The 19,118-nt window shown below is 41.9% G+C and overlaps 1 protein-coding gene across 2 annotated transcripts in view; it reads left to right on the forward strand.

Annotated features, from left to right (window-relative positions):
- Positions 1–19,118, forward strand: part of LOC145352708 (uncharacterized) — a 233,939-nt gene that overhangs the window by 12,617 nt on the left and 202,204 nt on the right. For both annotated transcript variants that reach the window (XM_080202953.1, XM_080202954.1), the window contains exons 2-3: positions 3,477–3,587; positions 5,975–6,079. In XM_080202953.1, the coding sequence (XP_080059079.1) occupies positions 3,477–3,587; positions 5,975–6,079 (216 nt within the window). The remainder of the gene's footprint in view (positions 1–3,476; positions 3,588–5,974; positions 6,080–19,118) is intronic.

Below are 19,118 nucleotides of genomic sequence, written 5' to 3' on the forward strand. Positions count from 1 at the left end.
AAAGGAAAGAAAACAAAAAATAAAGGGTACGGTTTTAAAGTGGAACTAAGGGCATGTGTGCACAATTCATTGAAAGTGACAGAGCAGATTATGAAAGTGGTTAAAAAGACGTATGGTATTCTGGGCTTTATAAAGTGAGACATCAATACCAAAGCAAGAAAGTAATGCTGAACCTTTATAAACCATGCAGTTAACCTTGCATGGAATATTGTGTCCCATTTTGGGCACTGCACTTCACTTCAGGAAGTGAGAGGGTGCAAAAAAGATTTTGTAAGAATGTTTCCAGGGCTGAGGCATTTAAGTTACATGGATAGATCGTTGAACTTGGGTTGTTCTCACTCGCAAAAATTGACAGAAGGGTTGAGAACAAGAGTTCACTGAGTTTAGTCAATTGGCATAAGAAGTAACACCGACATGATAAAACACTTTTACACAATGATTACTCTGAGTGATGTGGGAGCAGATTCAGTATTGGCTTTCAAAGAGATTTAAGCAATTGAGAAAATATTTGCAGAGCTAAATATGAGTTTGAGTTTTTTAAAAATGACCAGCATGTTGGAGGATCAGTGTATGTGGGTAGGAGTATGTGGAGATGTGCATATGTGTTGATATGCGATGGAAAGTGAGAACTGCAATTGGGCATGAGGCAGATTTCCATTCAGGCTGTTACTTGGCCACACAACCCATCACGTGGCCACTCAGACACATGTGCGCCCACCTAGACTCCAGCCCTGACATAGTTTGCCTCCCCGGGCTCTAGTTTCTCTTGCCCACCAGCTTCCATTTGATTTACTGCCCCACCAATCAGCAGCAATCGTGGAAGCGAAACAGCCTGCTCCAAGCAAAATATTGCATTGAAACTCAACTGGTTGACAGGTCTTGAGGGGCTTTGCGGGCCATATCTGGCCTGCGGGCAGTACTTTGGACAGGCCTAAACCCACCATTCTGCCCTTTCTTGAACTTTCCGATCTCTACAATGGTACCCACTTATTTTATGAAGCGATCTATGTATAATGTTATGCTCATGCAGATATTTTCTTTCTACTGCCATAATCGTTGTTCAGATTTTTCATGTCAGTACAAGAACCATAAAACATTACAGCACAGAAACAGGCTTTTTGGTCCTTCTTGGCTGTGCCGAACCATTTTTCTGCCTAGTCCCACTGACCTGCACCTGGACCATATCCCTCCACACCCCTCTCATCCATGTACTTGTCCAAGTTTTTCTATAATGTTAAAAGTGAGCCCGCATTCATCACTTCATCTGGCAGCTCATTCAACACTCCCACCACTCTGTGTGAAGAAGCCTCCCCCCTCTAATATTCCCTTTAAACTTTTTCCCCTTCACCCTTAACCCATGTCCTCTAGTTTTTTTCTCCCCTAGCCTCAGTAGAAAAAGCCTGTTTGTATTCACTCTATCTATACCCATCATAATTTTATACACCTCTCAAATCTCCCCTCATTCTTCTATGCTCCAGGGAATAAAGTCCTAACCTATTCAACCTTTCTCTGTGACTCAGTTTCTCAAGTCCCGGCAACATCCTTGTAAACCTTCTCTGCACTCTTTCAACCTTATTAGCATCCTTCCTGTAATTAGATGAGCAAAACTGTACACAAGACTCTAAATTCGGCCTCACCAATGTCTGATACAGCCTCACCATAACATTCCAACTCTTATATTCAATACTTTGATTTATAAAGACCAATGTACCAAAAGCAATCTTTACAACCCTATCTACCTGTGATGCCACTTTTAAGGAATTATGTATCTGTATTTCCACTCTTCATTGTCCTGCCATTTACCTTGTATGTTCTACCTTGGTTTGTCCTTCCAGAGTGCAATACCTCACACTTGTCTGCATTAAACTCCATCTGCCTTTTTTTTTTAGCCCATTTTTCTAGCTGCTCCATATCCCTCTGCAAGCTTTGAAAACCTTTCTCACTGTCCACTACACCTCCAATCTTTGTATCATCAGCAAATTTGCTGATCCAATTTACCACATTACCATCCAGATCATTGATATACATGACAAACAACAATAGACCCAGCACTGATCCCTGTGGCACACCAATAGTCACAGGCCTCCACTCAGAAAAGCAATCCCCCACTACCACCCTTTGGCTCCTTCCATTGAGCCAATGTCTAATCCAATTTATTACCTCTCCGTGTATACCTAGCGACTGATCCTTCCTAACTAACCTCCCATGCGGGACCTTGTCAAAGACCTTACTGAAGTCCATGTGGACAACATCCACTGCCTTCCCATCATCCACTTTCCTAGTAACCTCCTTGAAAAATAGATTGGTTAAACATGACCTACCGTACACACAGCCATATTGACTCTCCCTAATAAATCCCTGTCCATCCAAATATTTGTAGATCCTATCTCTTAGTATTCCTTCCAATAATTTACCTACTACTGATATCAAACTTACCGGCCTATAATTTCCTGGATTACTTTTTGAGCCTTTTTTAAACAATGGAACAACATGAGCTATCCTCCAATCATCTGGCATCTCACCCATGGATACTGACATTTTAAATATATCTTCCAGGGCCCCTGCAATTTCAACACTAGTCTCCTTCAAGGTCTGAGGGAATACCCTGCCCGGTCCTGGGGATTTATCTATTCTGATTTGCCTCAAGACAGCAAGCACCTCCTCTCCTTTAATCTGTATAGGTTCTATGACCTCCCTACTTGTTTGCCTTATTTCCATAGACTCCATACCAGTTTTCTTAGTAAATACAGATGCAAAAAACCCATTTAATATCTCCCCCATTTCTTTTGGTTCCATACATAGCCGACCACTCTGATCTTCAAGAGGACCAATTTTTTCCCTTATTATCCTTTTGCTCTTAATATACCTATGGATGCTCTTAGGATTATCCTTCACCTTGACTGCCAAAGCAACCTCATGTCTTCTTTTAGCCCTCCTGATTTCTTTCTTAAGTAGTTGTCCTAATGCCCATTGGTATATTAATTACCTTGAGGTGGAACTTCGACCCATCAAGGAAGTAAATCCTGTCTCCTTGAACTGCTGGCCAGTTGGATGACTGGCAGCTCTTTAATTCCAACAACATCATGGAGCAGCAGCCGCCACTGGGAGAATGTCCAGCCTCCAACAACATACACACTGGAGCTGGATGCAAGTTAAAGGGGGGAGGGTCATGGGGAAGATTGCCATTGGCAGGCACTGGCGACGGGCATGGGAACAAGAGCTAGATGGACAGAGCCCTGGGGTGGGGAATAATTGTAGGGATTGTGTGGAGCTTAGGAAGAGCTTCAGACTGAAATAGAAACCCCCCCCCCCCCCCCCCCCCCCGCCATTCATGGCTCATGGCTCATTCCTCATGGCCTTGCAAGTTTTCCCTTAACTATTTATCCAAATAACTTTTAAAATTTTCATCATGTTTTCTGATATTTTGTATCTTTGCTCTGAATTAACCAACTTTGGTACTGATCCTTCTTTTCCAGGATGCAGCAGTAGACGTAATACTTAAGACCAAGGAAGAGAAGGATGCAGAACTAGATAAAAAGATAGAAGCTTTGCGGAAAAAAAATGAAGCACTTATGAAAAGATATCAGGTATGTATTCAAGCTAATTTTACTTAATGCTGCTATGTTGATTCTCTTTTTTCCCTTCCGTGTGTGCATGCCTTTCATTCCCTCCCTCCAATTGCACCCTGAGTTATTCTCCTTTGGTTTGGCAGCAGTATTGATGGTTACTACCATATTGTGGAATGTGTTGAGATTGTAAGAGATTTAATAAAAGGGGATAGATCTAACTCCCTGAATTAGAGCAAAATCGCATGCTAGTTGAATGCCCTACCTCAAGTCGCTAACATCAGCAGAACCTGTCAGCAAGATTGTTTACTTATTCGAAGAACACAGATTCTAGCTAGAAATTACAGACAAGCTTTTGGGTGAAGGTTTAACAATAAACCTACATAAAAACATAAGAACTAGGAGCAGGAATAGGCCATCTGGTCCCTCGAGTCTCCTCCGCCATTCAATAAGATCATGGCTGATCTCTTTGTGGACTCAACTTCATTCACTTGCCTGCTCACCATAACCCTTAATTCCTTTACTGTTCAAAAATGTATCTGTCCTAGTCTTAAAAACATTCAATGAGGTAGCCTTAACTGTTTCACTGGGCAGGGAATTCCTCAGATTCACAATCCTTTGTGTGAAGAAGTTCCTCCTTAGCTCAGTCCTAAATCTGCTTCCCTTTACTTTGAGCTTATGCCCCCTAGTTCTAGTTTCACCTGCCCATGGAAACAACTTCCTTGCTTCTATCTTCTCTACTCCCTTCATAATCTTATATGTTTCTATAAGATCTCTCCTCATTCTTCTGAATTCCAATGAGTATAGCCTCAGTCTCTCCTCATAAGCTAACCCTCTCAAGTCCAGAGTCAACCTAGTGAATCTCCTCTGCATCCCCTCCAGTACCAATATATCCTTTCTCAAGTAAGGAGACCAAAACTTTACACAGTACTCCAGGTGTGGCCTCACCAGCACCTTATACAGCTGCAACATAATCTTGCTGTTTTTCAACTCCATCCCCCTGGCAATAAAGGGCGAAATTCCATTTGCTGCCTTAATTACCTACTGCACATGCAAACCAACTCCTTGAGATTCCTGCACAAGGAATATTTTACTATTGTTTTAATAGTCCATTTTGCTGTTATTCCTACGAAAATGGATGACCTCACGTTTACCAAAATTGTACTCCATCTGCTAGACTCTCTCCCATTCACTTAGACTATCTGTATCCCTTTGCAGACTTTCAGCATCCTCTGCACACTGCTCTTCCACCCATCTTAGTGTCATCTACGAATTTACCCCCAGTCTTTACTTCTGTTAGTTAACCAATCCTCTATCCATGCTAATACATTACCCGTATCACTGTGCACCTGTATCTTATGCAGCAGTCTTGTCAAATGCCTTCTAGAAATCCAGATACACCACATCCACAAGTTCCCCAATGTCTACTGCACATGTAATGTTCTCAAAAGAATTCTACCAAATTAATCAAACATGGCCTGCCCTTCATGAACTCATGCTGCATCTTCCCAATGGGACAATTTATATCCAGATGACTCGCTATTTCTTTCTTGATTATAGATTCAAGCATTTTCCCTACTACATAAGTTAAGCTAACCAGCCTATAGTTACCTGTCTTTTGTCCACCTTTTTTTAAACTGTGGTGTCACATTTGCTGTTTTTCAATCTGTGGGAACCACCCCAGAGTCCAATGAATTTTGGTAATTTACCACTAGTGCCTTTGCTATTTCTCCCACCATCCCTTTTAGTGCATAGCCAACATTGGAAGTTAAACAATGTGCTGTTTACTGACTAACTGGATAAGCAGCCTGTTTCTTGACTTGGAGCAGAGAGTTGTATTAGAGTGCTCTCCCTGTGATTGCTGTATACAGAGTCGTCTTAAAGCAGTGAGTCTGTATCAGGAGAGTGCTCTCACAGAGGTTCCTCTGGGGTAGTTCCCTCCACGCTTGAATCATGAATAAACTATTGTAACCTGTCTCCTGGATCTCCTATGGTTGGATGGATGAAGTCCACCACAAACAAAATTATATTTTGAAAATTGAAGTGCACAATCAAAAAGTAAACAGGTTGTCATTTTTCAAATGTTAATTATGCTAGTTTGAACTATGTTATATCTATTTTGAAACTGAAGTATATTGTATGCTGTCAAGATACGGCTACCAGATTTATTTGGGATACTATGATAGACATGCTGTATTAAAATTAACTTGTACTGTTTTAGGGCGGTACAGAAAATTTAGACTTCTGTTTGTTGTTTATTTTTCAAATTAGCTTACATTTACTTCTACCCTTATCAGTAGCAGTGCGTTCCATGAGGTTTAACAAGTTGTCCTTCACTGTGTTGGTAGGGCCACAAAGAAATCTGACTCTTGTTAACTTCTAATGGAAGTGGTATTTGATTATTGCAGGAAATTGAAGAAGACAAAAAAAGGGCAGAACTGGAAGGAATGGCTGTCACCACTCGCAAAAACAGACCTGAAAATCTTACTATCACTATAACAAAAGCCCCAAATGTAAGTTATGTTTTAGTTGCCAGTACTTGATTATCTATATTTTTGTGGATGATGCAGGGTAATAGAAGGAGGACAGTGGGGAAAACAATGTACTTGAAGCAATTTGTTGCCGTGTATCTATTCCTCAATCTTTCCCTGCCCCTCTAACAAAAGTAGAGATTTATGTCACAGAACTGGAATGATGGTCTTTGAACAGTTTTGAGTTGTAAATTAGAACAAGCTATTGTAATCTGTGTATCATGTGAGGAATAACACTGATCATACTGCATTTTAGAAACAAATAATGAAAGAAATTGGCGTTGTAGCCAATTCTCCCACTCCCCAACATGTACCTCCACACTCCCCATCAATCACACTATCAGACCGTTTGTGTTGGTAATTGCGTTGAACTTCTTTTCAAATTATAATCACAGCAGATGTTATTGCTGATTAATTCAGACCCCGGAGTAATGTTTGTTTCAATGATCGTAAACCTTTTTCCACTTGTGAAATGAGGAAGAAGGGTGCTAAGAATCTGTTTCAACCTGAGACAATGACTCAGGAGACAACTGCTTTAATTCTGTGAGGACATAACCAGCAAGGTGGTAATGGGGAACCTGTGGATGTGGTATATCTAGATTTCCAAAAGACATTTGACAAGGTGCCGCATGAAAGTCTGATCCAGAAGGTGAGATTGCAGAGGATTGGGAGTAGAGTACTAGATTGGATTGAGGATCGGCTGACTGACAGAAAGCAGAGAGTCGGGATATATGGGTCCTTCTCTGGCTGACTGGCACCTCTAGCAGGGTACTGCAGAGGTCAGTCCTTGGACCTCAACTGTTTACAATCTACATAAATGATTTGCAAACCAGGACAGTGTCACATAGCAAAATTTGCAAATGATACTAAAATAGTGGGAAAACAGACAGTGAAGAGGATATGAAGATTTTACAGATGGATAAAGGCTGGGAGAATGGGCCAAAATTTGGCTGATGGAATTTAGTCTGGGTAAGTATGAGGTTATTCATTTGGCATAAAAATTAAAAGCAAATTATTATCTAAATGGAAAGCAGATTCATAATGCAACCAGTCAGATGGATCTGGATGTCTTTGTTCATTAATCGCAGAAAGTTGGTATGCAGGATGCAAACATGTAATAAAAAAGGCAAATGGGATATTGGCATTTATTGCAAAGGGACTAGAGTATAAATGTAGAGAAGTGCTGTTGCAATTATATAGAGTGTTGGTGAGATCACATCTGGAGTATTGTGTCCAGTTTTGGTCTCCTTATTTGAGGAAGGATATAGTGGCGTTGGAGGCAGTTCAGAGGAGGTTCACCAGATTGATTCTGGGGGTGAAAGGGTTGACGTATGAGGAGAAATTAAACCCTTTGGGCTTGTACTCGCTGGAGTTTAGAAGGATGAGAAGGAATCTGATCAAGGTATATAAAATTTTAAAAGGGAATGATAGAGTAAATGTGAACCAAACATTTCCTCTTCAGGGCAATCTAGAACAAGAGGTTGCAGGTATAGGTTGAGAGGCGGTAGATTTAAAACTGTGATGAGGCGGGAATACTTCTTGCAAAAGGTAGTCAATTTGTGGAACTCACTGCCCTGTAACATGGTGGAGTCTGAATTGTTGAATGGTTTCAAGAGGGAGATAGATATATTTCCAATAAAAAAAAACTGGATAAAAGGATATGGGGAACAGATGGAGAGGTGGATTTGAGACCAGGGAGAAATCAGCCATGATCTGATTGAATGGCAGGGCAGGCTCAAAGTGCTGAATTTGCCTACTTCTGTCCCTTGAGACAATAGAATCTATAATTAGGGTATGAGAGGGACAAAAGTCAATGGCTTAGTCTTCCCAACGTTTAGTGGGATGAAATTATAGCTCATCCAAGATTGGATGTCTGATAGGTTTCAAATGTGGAAGTATAGATACAGAAAAATTTTGTTGAACAACTTCATAGAATTGTACAGCACAGACGAAAGACCTTTATCCCATCATCTTTGTTCTTGCTCCTTTAAAGATCTATCTAATTAGTCCCATTTCCTTTTATTCAGTTTTGCTAAAGAATAGATGCTTTCTGTGGTGCATCTACAAAACATTTACTCTGTGCAAAACCATTTTCAATAGGCATTAAATCCCCCCTGCATCACCTTTGCTTTATGGAGAGCAATCTCAGCTTCACCAGTCCCTTCACAAGCTCAGTTTCTGTCTCCTTGCAGGACAAGCTGGCTCACAATAAAAGGAGAGAGTACAGGCACGTGGAATTATACTTGAGCTCATCGTTTGAGGAGAGAACCCCAGAGCTTTCCAGGGAGGAACAGGACTGCTGAAGATGGGGTGGGTGCATGAGGAAAATGTGAGGACTCCAGAGCTGATGCTGCTCTGCAGTTGAATGCAGCAGCCAGGCCAAGCATTTGCCACTGCCACTCAAGTCTGAAAAGGTTGTGGAAACAAAAAGTGGATTGGTTGCAGTGATGTGAAAAAGGCAGTTTGTTTAGGAAAGCACCATCCATGTGGTTAGAAAAGCATAATCATCGTGATACAAAAGGTGGAAGATGGGGAGTAGAGTAGAAGAAGGTGAGTGGAAGCCCAAGGAAGAAGGGATAGCTCAGAATCTGACACAGATGATGTAGCGTTTGGGTAGAAATACAGTATTCAGATAATAGAGAGGGCACATCCAGATCAACAACTAAAAATCTGCTCATTGTCACAGGTTTGTGTGCATTGTTACATAAGGTGGGCTGTGTATCATTTTGGGTGAGAAGCACAATTGGTAGTATTGGCAACTTACCTTGGCATATTTTCAGACAGTTAGGAAAGAAATGTTTTTTGCCTGAGTTTTACTTTGATTTGCTTGCCCTAGTATCAATTGAACATAGAACACTATAGCACAAACAGGCCCTTCGGCCCATAAGTTGCGCTGATCATATCCCTACCTGCCAGGCCTATCTATTATCCTCAATCCCATTAAATCCCATGTACTCATGAACTTCTCATTTGGGGTGGCACTCCATTTAAATGCTTCCCAGCACCTGCTCTAAGTCCAGTCAGAGGATGGCTGCAAGGAAAACAGCACCAGGTCCTAGGAGGAAGCACTGAACTAGAAAGCTGGATAAGGTGAAGTGGAACCTCCTTTACTTGCAGTTGAGCAGAAGACCTATAAGCATGCTCACCAACTGACATGGAGGCAATGGAAGTGCTGGCAAGCACAAGCTTATTGTAAAAGAGGATGGGAATCCAGTGCAGAAAGAAGCTGAGTTTCTACCTCCCTGCGGCCAGTTTAAGTCACTCTTCCCATCTCTCAACACTCGCCACTCACGCACCTGTCACTCTTCCACTGGGAACCCATTTACTGCCAGTACATGGGGCCCCATCCCTCATCCTCGCTCACACCACCTTGTCTCTCCTCATCATGTCCTTGCTGTCACTGACCAACCATGCATACTAGGCATCTTTTCCATCTGGTGTGGCACCTGTCCTGTTTGTACTGTCCCCATTTGTCTCCTTGCAGGACAAGCTGACTCACAATAAAAAGGAGAGTGCACAGGCTTGTGGTGTTACCCTGAGCTGAAAATTCTCTTGCTGTTTTAAGGAAAGAACCCTAGAACGTGCCAGGAAGGAACAGGATTATGCTGAGAGAGAGGTGTGTGCAAGAGGAAAATGTGAGAAATAATGCATTCATCTATCCTGTCAGCCTCACTTGAGTTCCGTCCTTTCTGTCCTAATTCCCCTGCCGCACTAATTCCCATCTCACTCCTTGTGCAGATAAAGCAGTTGAGCAGCCTTGCCCACGCTCCAGTAATCCACTGGAGACCACCAAGGAGAGTAGTTCTGAAATGGATTTTTGGATGCTTGCTTGGAAGAGGCACCCTCCACCAGTGCCGAGCCTCTTAACTTAGTGGGAATAATTAGTAGGCTCCTGGGTCACTCATTGGTGTGCGCATCACTTCTGATGATCCACAGCTGGCGGAGGCAAAAGCGTTCCAGGGATCCGCTATTCAGAGGACTACTGGAGGCTAGGACATGGTGGCACAATGGTTAACACTGCTGCCTCACATCATCAAGGAACCCAGGTTCAATTCCGGCCCTGGGAGACAGTGTAGAGCTTGCACTCTTTCCCCCAAGTCTGCAAGGATTTCCACCAGTGCTCTGGTATCCTCCTATGCTCCAAATATTAGGTGGATTAGCCTTGATAAATGCATGGGGTTATAGGGATAGAGCATAAGGGTAGGCCTGGATGGGATGCTCTTTTGGAGAGTCAGTGCCAACTCAATGGGCTGGTTGGTGGCTTCCTGCACTATAAGGGCTGTATGATTCTATGACACTGACCCCCAGTCAGATGACATGCCCCTGGACCCAGTCATCCCTCAGCTGCTGGAGCTACAAAGGTAGGACATTAGGAAGAAATGTCAGCTTCTTGGATTGCAAGAGTCTTCGTGCTTTATGTGCATGGAGATTGTGCCAGCATTCCAATACTACCAGGCCAACACTGGTGGAGACTTTGGTACAGGGCATTCACTCCATGGTGGGGGTGTCCACTCCACAGTTCAGACCATGAACGCTGTGGTGCAGACACTTGTGGGCATCCATGAGTGCCAGTACCAGAGATGGCTGGGCTTCTGGACCTCATTCCAGCTGACCTTTTATTCCAGGGGGTGTCCAGCCCATCTGACTCTCTCTCCCCCCCCCCCCCCCCCCCCCCCACCCCCCCCCCCCCCCCCCCCCCCAACCCCCTTCCTGTGATCAACACAGCTCCAGCCCTGCAGACCTAGGAAGGTGGCACCACCACACATTTGCCAAAAAGCAAGCTGGGCACTCATGTTCTGGTCCTCTGGAGGATGTCTAGCAAGATCACCTCAGGCAGCAGAGTGTGGCAGATAGCAGGCCACCTCCATTTAAGATGTAGATCCTGGGGGAACTGCAAAATGTTGCGTCAGGATTAGAAAGGTAAAGAAATTATAATATCACAGTGTGGGCACAGGTGATTTTAGGCATTTTTACATCTTGTGCACTTGTGTTAGTATGTGAGCACCTATATTTTGTATTAAAAATCACTTGTTGCACCCTCTTTCTGCTGCCCTGCTCTCATTTGATTGCTACAAGCCCTGCCATTTGCCATGTAGGCCCACTAACACTGCTGTCGCCATCTCTTATCTGCAAGGATGTTAGATTGGTTGGCTTCCACTCACACTGACAGGAGACCATGATGCAAGTACCATCCTGCTAACAAGGAGCTCCAGACATTGGTTTGCATTGGCAACTAAGGAGGTGATTGCAACAGCAAAGAGGGTCAGTCTGCATATCATCACCCTAAGAGTATCCTGGTCAGTGGAAGTTCACAAGGTGCCTTAGCTAGGCAGAAATCAGACATTTGCAGTAGATCATTGAGGAGCAATGCTGAGTCCTCACTGCAAGTCATCATTACCCTTCTGCATTGCATGGACCATAGACAATCTTCCCATGGCAGAAACAATCCCAGAGCCATGGCTTCACTGGCACTACATTGTGAGAAAGCGCCACTTCCCATGATGTGACCACCCTAGTCCTGGATATCATTGAAGAAAGAAGCTATCCTGGCATCTCAAGCTCTCAGCTCTCCTCATTCAGGCCCTAGCCTTCCACCAATGGCTTTCCTCTGCTTCCTTCTGGAAGTACTCCTCAGTGCCCTTCTCTGCATCGTTCTCATCAGAAGAGATGTGCCGTTCATCTACCTATCTCCATGCTGCCATGCCTCCATACTAAACTTAACAGCATCAGATAATCTTACTAGCAGACTGTCTTCCACTAGCCTTGCATAATGGACTCCCACCTATCCACCCAGTGCAGGTCTTTCAGCTATGGATTTCAGCTTCAGGGTGGGTGAGATCTATTAGTGGCTTTGTTGCCCCCTCATTGAAAATATCCCAGAATGTACCCTGTCAAAGTCACAACAAAGGAGCCCTGCTGCTCTGGGGCTGCTCTCCTGGGCCTTAGCTCCTCCTCCCAACAAGTGTCCTGAAAAATTATCTGAAAAATCATAATACTCTTTCTAAAGTATAATGCTCAGAATTGGAGAAAAGACTCCAGCCTAACAACTATTTTTTAAAGGTTTAATGTAATTTCTATTCTTTTGTACTTTGGCGGAATTTTACGAGGTTTTCTTCTAAGTGATGGGCATGTGTGGAACTGGGAGAGTTGCAGATCCGTTTTTTGGGTGTGTTTTCTGGCTGAATCTTATGCATTCTGTCTTTAAAATTTTGGGCAAGTCCATTTCTTGCTGAAGAAGGCAGTGGGCAGGGCTTAACATGCCAGACAACTTATAGAGCGAGATATTGTGCACATACAGACCTCTGCTGTGCATGTGCATTAACAGTAGCAGGGATCTGACAGACAAAGAGAGCTGTTAGGCTACTGCTGGCAGCCTTGGGTTAGTGGGCTGAGATGCAGTGGGGACTGCCTAGGTGCCAAACTGGCATTGTCAAGGTACTAGAGTGGCATAGCCCAAGGGGCACTCCCTCAATCTTCCCAGGCGGAGGGAAGGCCTCAATGACCTCTGGTTCCACCAGTGTGGCCAATGTGACTGTTCGCTGTTCATGGAGAGCAGGTGGTTTTGTTGCCAGAAAGAACCTCTCCCAATGAGGCCATGAAGGCAAGTGAGCCTGGACGATTGAATGCTGGGCTTGCTAAACACATTCAAAACTCTATTTTAATAAATTTGACTAAATTAATCAGTGTCTCATGCATTCCTGGCAAGAGACTGACTGCATCGGAAATCTGGATGTCATAAAATTGCAGTGGTCTTGGAAACTAGCATCATTCACATTCCCCGCTTCATGCCAGATTTTACGGCATGTTCCCGCTGCAAAATGAGCGTAAAGCGGCAGTAAAATTCTGCCCCAGGTCTCTTAGTGAAACCAAGGATCTCATTTTATCTTATTTTAAAAGCCTTTTTTCCTGCTGCCTTCAAGAATTTATGTATGTATCTCCAGGTGTCTGTGTTCCTATATTCCTTTTCATATTGTACCATTAAGTTTATACTGACCCCCTTCATTCTTGCTGCCAAAATGTCTCACTCTAAATTCCTCTGCTTTAAATTTCATCTACAATATGTCTGTCCTTTTCACCATTACATCTGTCCTCCTGTGGTCTGTTATTCCAAGTTTCATGTTGTCTGCAACATTTGAAGTTATGCCCTGTATGTCCAAGATGTATATGTCAGAAAGTACATATAATAAACTCTGGAGAGCAACATTGTATACCTTCAGTTTTGCTAACAAGTCAATTATGTGATGCTTTAATGTACGGTTTTTGAAAGTCCGGACATTCAGCATCAAATGCTCTAACCCTCATTAGCTTTCTGTTACTATTTCAAATAACTCAAATTGTGTTTGTAAAACACAAATCACATTTAAGAAAACCGGGCTGGCTTTCATTTTTTTTTTTTGACCCCTACTTTTCCAAATACTAGTCATTTGTCCCAGATTCTTGCCTCTAAAGATTTCCCTCCCATCAACATGAGGCTGACTGATTTGTAATTGCCATATTTATGCCTTTTTCCTCTTTATTGAACAGGTTAACATTTCTAATTGTCCCTTTCTCTGACACCAAGCAGGATTAGGAAATTGCAGTTCGCACCCCTGCAATTTCCACCCTTTTCTCAGAAACTTAGGATGCATCAGTATCTTTTTTTAGATCCGTACTTCATGGATTTAACTTGGTTCTATATTATAAATCTTACATCTGCTGTAAGTCTTCGTTTTCTATTTTAATTTAAATTGCCTAGTTTTCGTAGGTACATATAGCACAGGAGACCATCTGATCTTGAGAGATTGGTCATTCTTAATCCCAAAAAAAATTTTTTTTTTGTCCATGTTACTCATTCTCAAGTACCTGTCCAACTCTTAGAATTATTCATGGAACCAGCTTCCACTACCTTTTGAGGTCTGACAATTGAGTGAAAAAAAATTATCTTCTTCTGATCCCCTTAAGATATTTGTGCCAATTATTTTAAATCTGTGACGTCCGGTTATATATGTACTAACCAGAGGTAAAGCTATTATCTGTTCCATCAGAAGCCCTGATCATCTTTAAGGAAACATGTAAATGAGTTGGAAGCAATTCATTATTAGACCAATACTAGGAATGGGTTGGTTGACTTATGCTGGAAGGTTGGGTTTGTGTCCACTGGAGTTCAGAAGAGTAAGAGGTGACTTGATCAAAGCTTTTAAGGTCCTGAGAAGTATTGGCAAGGTGGATGTGTATGGATGTTTCCTTATGCTAAAACTAGGGATCGTTGTTTAAAAATAAAGCATCACTCATTTAAGATGGAGATGAGGAGAAAATGTTTTCTCTGGGCAATAAATGCTGGCTGGCCAGCCAGCAACACCCATCCTTGAATTACTGAATAAAAATTGGGTGTGTCTGGAACATACTTTCTTAAAAGGCAGTGGCAGCAGAATCTTTGAAGTTTTTAAGGCAGTGCTAGATATGTTCTTGATTAACAAGGGAATAAAAGGTTATGAAGGTAGGCAAAATGTGGGGTTGAAGTTACAAACAGATCAGCCATGATCTTACTGAGTGTCAGAGTAGGCTTGAGTCGCCTATTCCTGCTCCTAATTCATATGTTTGTATGCAACCTTAAACAAATTAGTTTCATTTGTAATAAAGGCAATGTAGTAATTGTGGGGGATTGTAAGCTTACTAACTGAACAATTCTAATTGGCCAATTAAAATTGGAAAATGAGTTTGTGGAATGCTTTTGTGACAGTTTCTTGGAACAATGTGTTGTGGAACCAACTAGGGATCAAGGTATTTTTTGATTTGATTTATTATTGTCACATGTATTGGTATACAGTGAAAAGTATTGTTACTTGCGCATTATGCAGATGAAGCATACAGTTCATAGAGAAGGAAAGGAGAGAGTGCAGAATGTAGTGTTACAGTCATAGCTAGGGTGTAGAGAAAAAGCAACTTAATGCTAGATAGGTCCATTCAGAAGTCTGATGGCAACAGGGAAGAAGCTGTTCTTGAGTCAGTTGGTATGTGTCCTCAGATTTTTTTGTATCTTTTTCCTGATGGAAGAGGGTAGAAGGGAGTATGGCTGTGGTGTGTGGGGTCCTTGATTATGCTGGTTACTTTTCTGATGCAGTGAGAAGTATAGACAATGTCAGTGGGTGGGAGCTGGTTTGAGTGATGGACTGGGCTTCATTCACAACCCTTTGTGGTTTCTTGCGGTCTTGGATAGTGCAAGAGCCGTACAAACTGTGATTCAACTAGAAAGAATGCTTTCTTTGGAAAGCATTTTTGCATCTAGTATTGTCTCTGAAGGGAAGTTATTAATCTCTAAAAGATCTTCAAGGAAATAATGATTGTAATACAATTTGATTTCATGTTATGTTTGAAAGCGATCTATTTTAAATCATATACAAGCATTTTAAACTTAATCAAAGCCAATTATACAGATATGAGGGCAGAGGTCGTTAAGGCTGATTGAGTAAATCAATTAAAAAGCATGGTAGTAAATAATCAGTGGGAAATGTTTCCAAGAAATAATTCAAAATGTTGAACTATATTGCATTCCGAATAAAGAAAAAAAATCAGCAAGATAGATCCATTATTGACTTACTGAGGAAGTAAAGGATAGCATTATTTTAAAATAAGAGACCTGAAATATTGCAAAGAACAGTGAAAAGTCTGAGGATTTAACGTCTTTTAGAAACCAGAAATCAGTAAAAAAATTAATGAAAATGGAAAAATAGAATGAATGAACTAGCCAGAAGTATAAAACTGATTGTAAGAGCTTTCACACATTTATTAAAAGGACATCAGGTTAAATAAATGGTGCTCCCTTAGAAGCAGGAGGAATTAAAAGGGACTAAAATCTGACATCACTAAGAACTACATCCAAGGGTTTGATCAGAGATTGCTGCAGAAATAGATTTTATTTTCTAGATCCTGAAATGGCCCCAGTGGATTGAAGTTAACAAATGGAACACTGCCATTCAAGAAAGAAGGGAGAGAAAACTAGGAACCAGCCAGCACCACTGAACAGGAAAGTGTGGAATCTATTATTAAAGCTTTACTTGAGACTAAGAAATAAACTTAAAAAAAACTTTGAGTTTTAACTTAGGAAATTATAGCACGATCAGACAAAGGCAACATTGTTTTCCAAGTCATAGAGGTTTACAGCTTAGAAACAGCCTCTTTGGCCCAACTTGTCCATGCTGCCCTTTTTATTAAAACCCCTAAACTAATACAATTGCCCGCATTTGGCCCATATCCCTCTATACCCATCATACCCATCTAACTAAATGCTTTTTAAAAGATAAAATTGCACCCGCCTCTACTACTACCTCTGGCAGCTTGTTCCAGATGCTCATCACCCTCTGGACACTTTTGTATGTCTCCCCCCCTCACCTTAAACCTATGCCCTCTAGTTTTAGACTCCCCTACTTTGGGAAAAGATATTGACTATCTACTTTGCCTATGCCCCTCATTATTTAAGGTCATATAGGATCACCCCTCAGCCTCCTACGCTGCAGAAAAAAAGTCCCAGTCTATTCAGCCCCTCCTTATAACTCAATCCATCAAGTCCTGGTAGCATCCTAGTAAATCTTTTTTGCACTCTTTCTAGTTTAATAATATCCTTTCTATCATAGGGTGACCAGAACTGCACACCGTATTCCAAATGTGGCTGTACCAATGTCTTGTACAACTTCAACAAGACATCCCAACTCCTGTATTCAGTGTTCTGACCGATGAAACCAAGTATGCTGAATGCTTTCTTCACCACTCTGTCCACCTGTGACTCCACTTTCAAGGAGCTATGAACATGTACCCCTAGATCTCTCTGTTCTGTAACTCTCCCCAACACCCTACCATTAACAGAATAAGTCCTGCCCTGATTCAATCCACCAAAATGCATTGCCTCACATTTGCCTAAATTAAACTCCATCTGCTGTTCATCAGCCCACTGGCTCAATTGATCTAAATTGTTACTCCACTTTTGCTGCTCTTTCCAACAGCATTCGGGGTGTACCTATGATACATGGTCTCCAGCAATTCAAGAATGCAGCTTGCTATCATCATCTTGACAATTGGGGCTGGGCAATAAATGCTGGTTGAACCAATGATGACCACATCCTCATGAATGAATAACAAGTGTTACTGTCCCAGTCTGTATTAGGAAAGTTAAATCCTGCATTATCGCAACTCTATAGTTCTTGCATCCATCTTTCATCTGTAAATAGTTAAAACTCCTAAATTCTACAATAGGATGAAATTTTCTTTAATTGGGTGGAATAAAAATTTTGCAATTTGTGCTTTTCCCTAAGCTTGCTCTTTCATTCATAGCTACAAGCTTTATAATCTAGGCCTATTCTGTAATTGGGCAGCGTTTTCTATAACTGGGTATAGTAAAGCTTTTTTAAAAAGTTTATTTATTAGTCACAAGTAGGGCTTACATTAACACTGCAATGATGTTATTGTGAAATTCCCCTAGTCGTCACAGTCCTGTGCCTGTTTGGGTCAATTCACCTAACCAGCACATCTTCCAGACTATGGGATGAGACTGGAGCACCCAGACGAAACCTACGCAGACATGGGGGGAGCATGCATACTCCACACAGACAGTGATCCAAGCTGGGAATCGAACCCCCGGGTCCCTGGCACTGTGAGGCAACAGTGCTAACCATAGTTTAGTGCAACCAGAGGTTGTGGTCACAAGTTTATGGCATGTGCATAGGTGGCAGGTTTGGCCTTCCCCAGTGATTAGCTGTAGGAATTTCTGCCTCATCCAACACTAGATTTCATACAAGGAATTTGACAAAAAAGCACTGGATGGGCTAAGAGAGCTGATGAGGAGCTGGAGCTAGAGGTGATCATGATACTTTGAATGGAGTCATCATGATGCATCATGTACACAAGATTGAGAGGGCAAAGGATTGATTCCTAAGGTACTCCAGGATGATAACTGGGAAGAGAAACCATTGTTGGAGATGCTGTGAAACAACAGCTAAATAGGTAAGGTGTTTGAGTTATGACCAGGATGGGAGGAGTGTGCCCTTTCCCTAGCCCCACTGCTTGGGTCACACCATAAGCATAAATGTTTAATTTGCTCAACAAAATGGTCAATCACTTACTTTCACTATCGTTGTACCCAGAATAAAAGTGACTTTAGGCTGCTTTCAATAAACTTGACATGATTGGTTAATTATGAAACAAAACTTATTTTTAAAAACAAGTTGCAACAGCTGATTACCATGCAATTTGTAATCCAGAAGTGTGGCTATATACCCCTTTAAATCCCAACATACATGCACAAACAAAGAACAAAACAAAGGAGGTCTTTGCCGATATGAGCAAAATACTACAGATGCTGGAAATCTGAAATAAAGACAGGAAATGAGGGATAAACTCAAGTCTGGTGGCATTTGAAGGCAGTAAAAGTCTTAATATTTTGAGTCCATATGACTCTTCAGACCTTAAGATGGGTAGAAATGTGATGGATTTTATAGTAAGGGGGGGGCGGAATGGAGAAGGTGAAACAGAATAGAAGATCGGATAGGTGGGGGCTATTGATGAGCATTTCATGAACCGTAGAAAAATGATGTTGATAGTGGCATAAAGGTAAGATAGCAGAATGTTCTATTAAAATAAAGGTTAGTGCTCAGTGAAAGCAAAACTAAAGAACAAGGGACAGGGGGTCAAGGAGTCAAGATGGGAGGTGAAAGTTGAGTCTAAAGTTGTTGAACTTAGTGTTGAGTCCAGAAGGCTGTTTTGTGCCTAATCAGAAGATGAGGTGATGTCCTTTAGTTTGCTTTGGGTGTTACTGGAGCATTGCAAGGACAGGCATGAGAGCAAGATGGTGAATTGAAATGCCAAATGACAGGAAGATTGGGGTCATGCTTGTGGACTGAACTAAGCATTCAGTAAAGCAGTCAACCAGTCTTCATTTAATTTCCCCAGCGTAGAGCAGACTACATTGGGAGCAGTGTTGCACTTTCTGCAATTGCATGGGAAGAGGATGAAGGGTTGGGGACAAAGGAGAAATGAGCCAGCGTGTCATGGA

Source organism: Carcharhinus amblyrhynchos, chromosome 14 (genome assembly GCF_965287045.1).
Source record: "Carcharhinus amblyrhynchos chromosome 14, sCarAmb.v2.hapA, whole genome shotgun sequence".
Taxonomy (NCBI): Eukaryota; Metazoa; Chordata; class Chondrichthyes; order Carcharhiniformes; family Carcharhinidae; genus Carcharhinus; species Carcharhinus amblyrhynchos.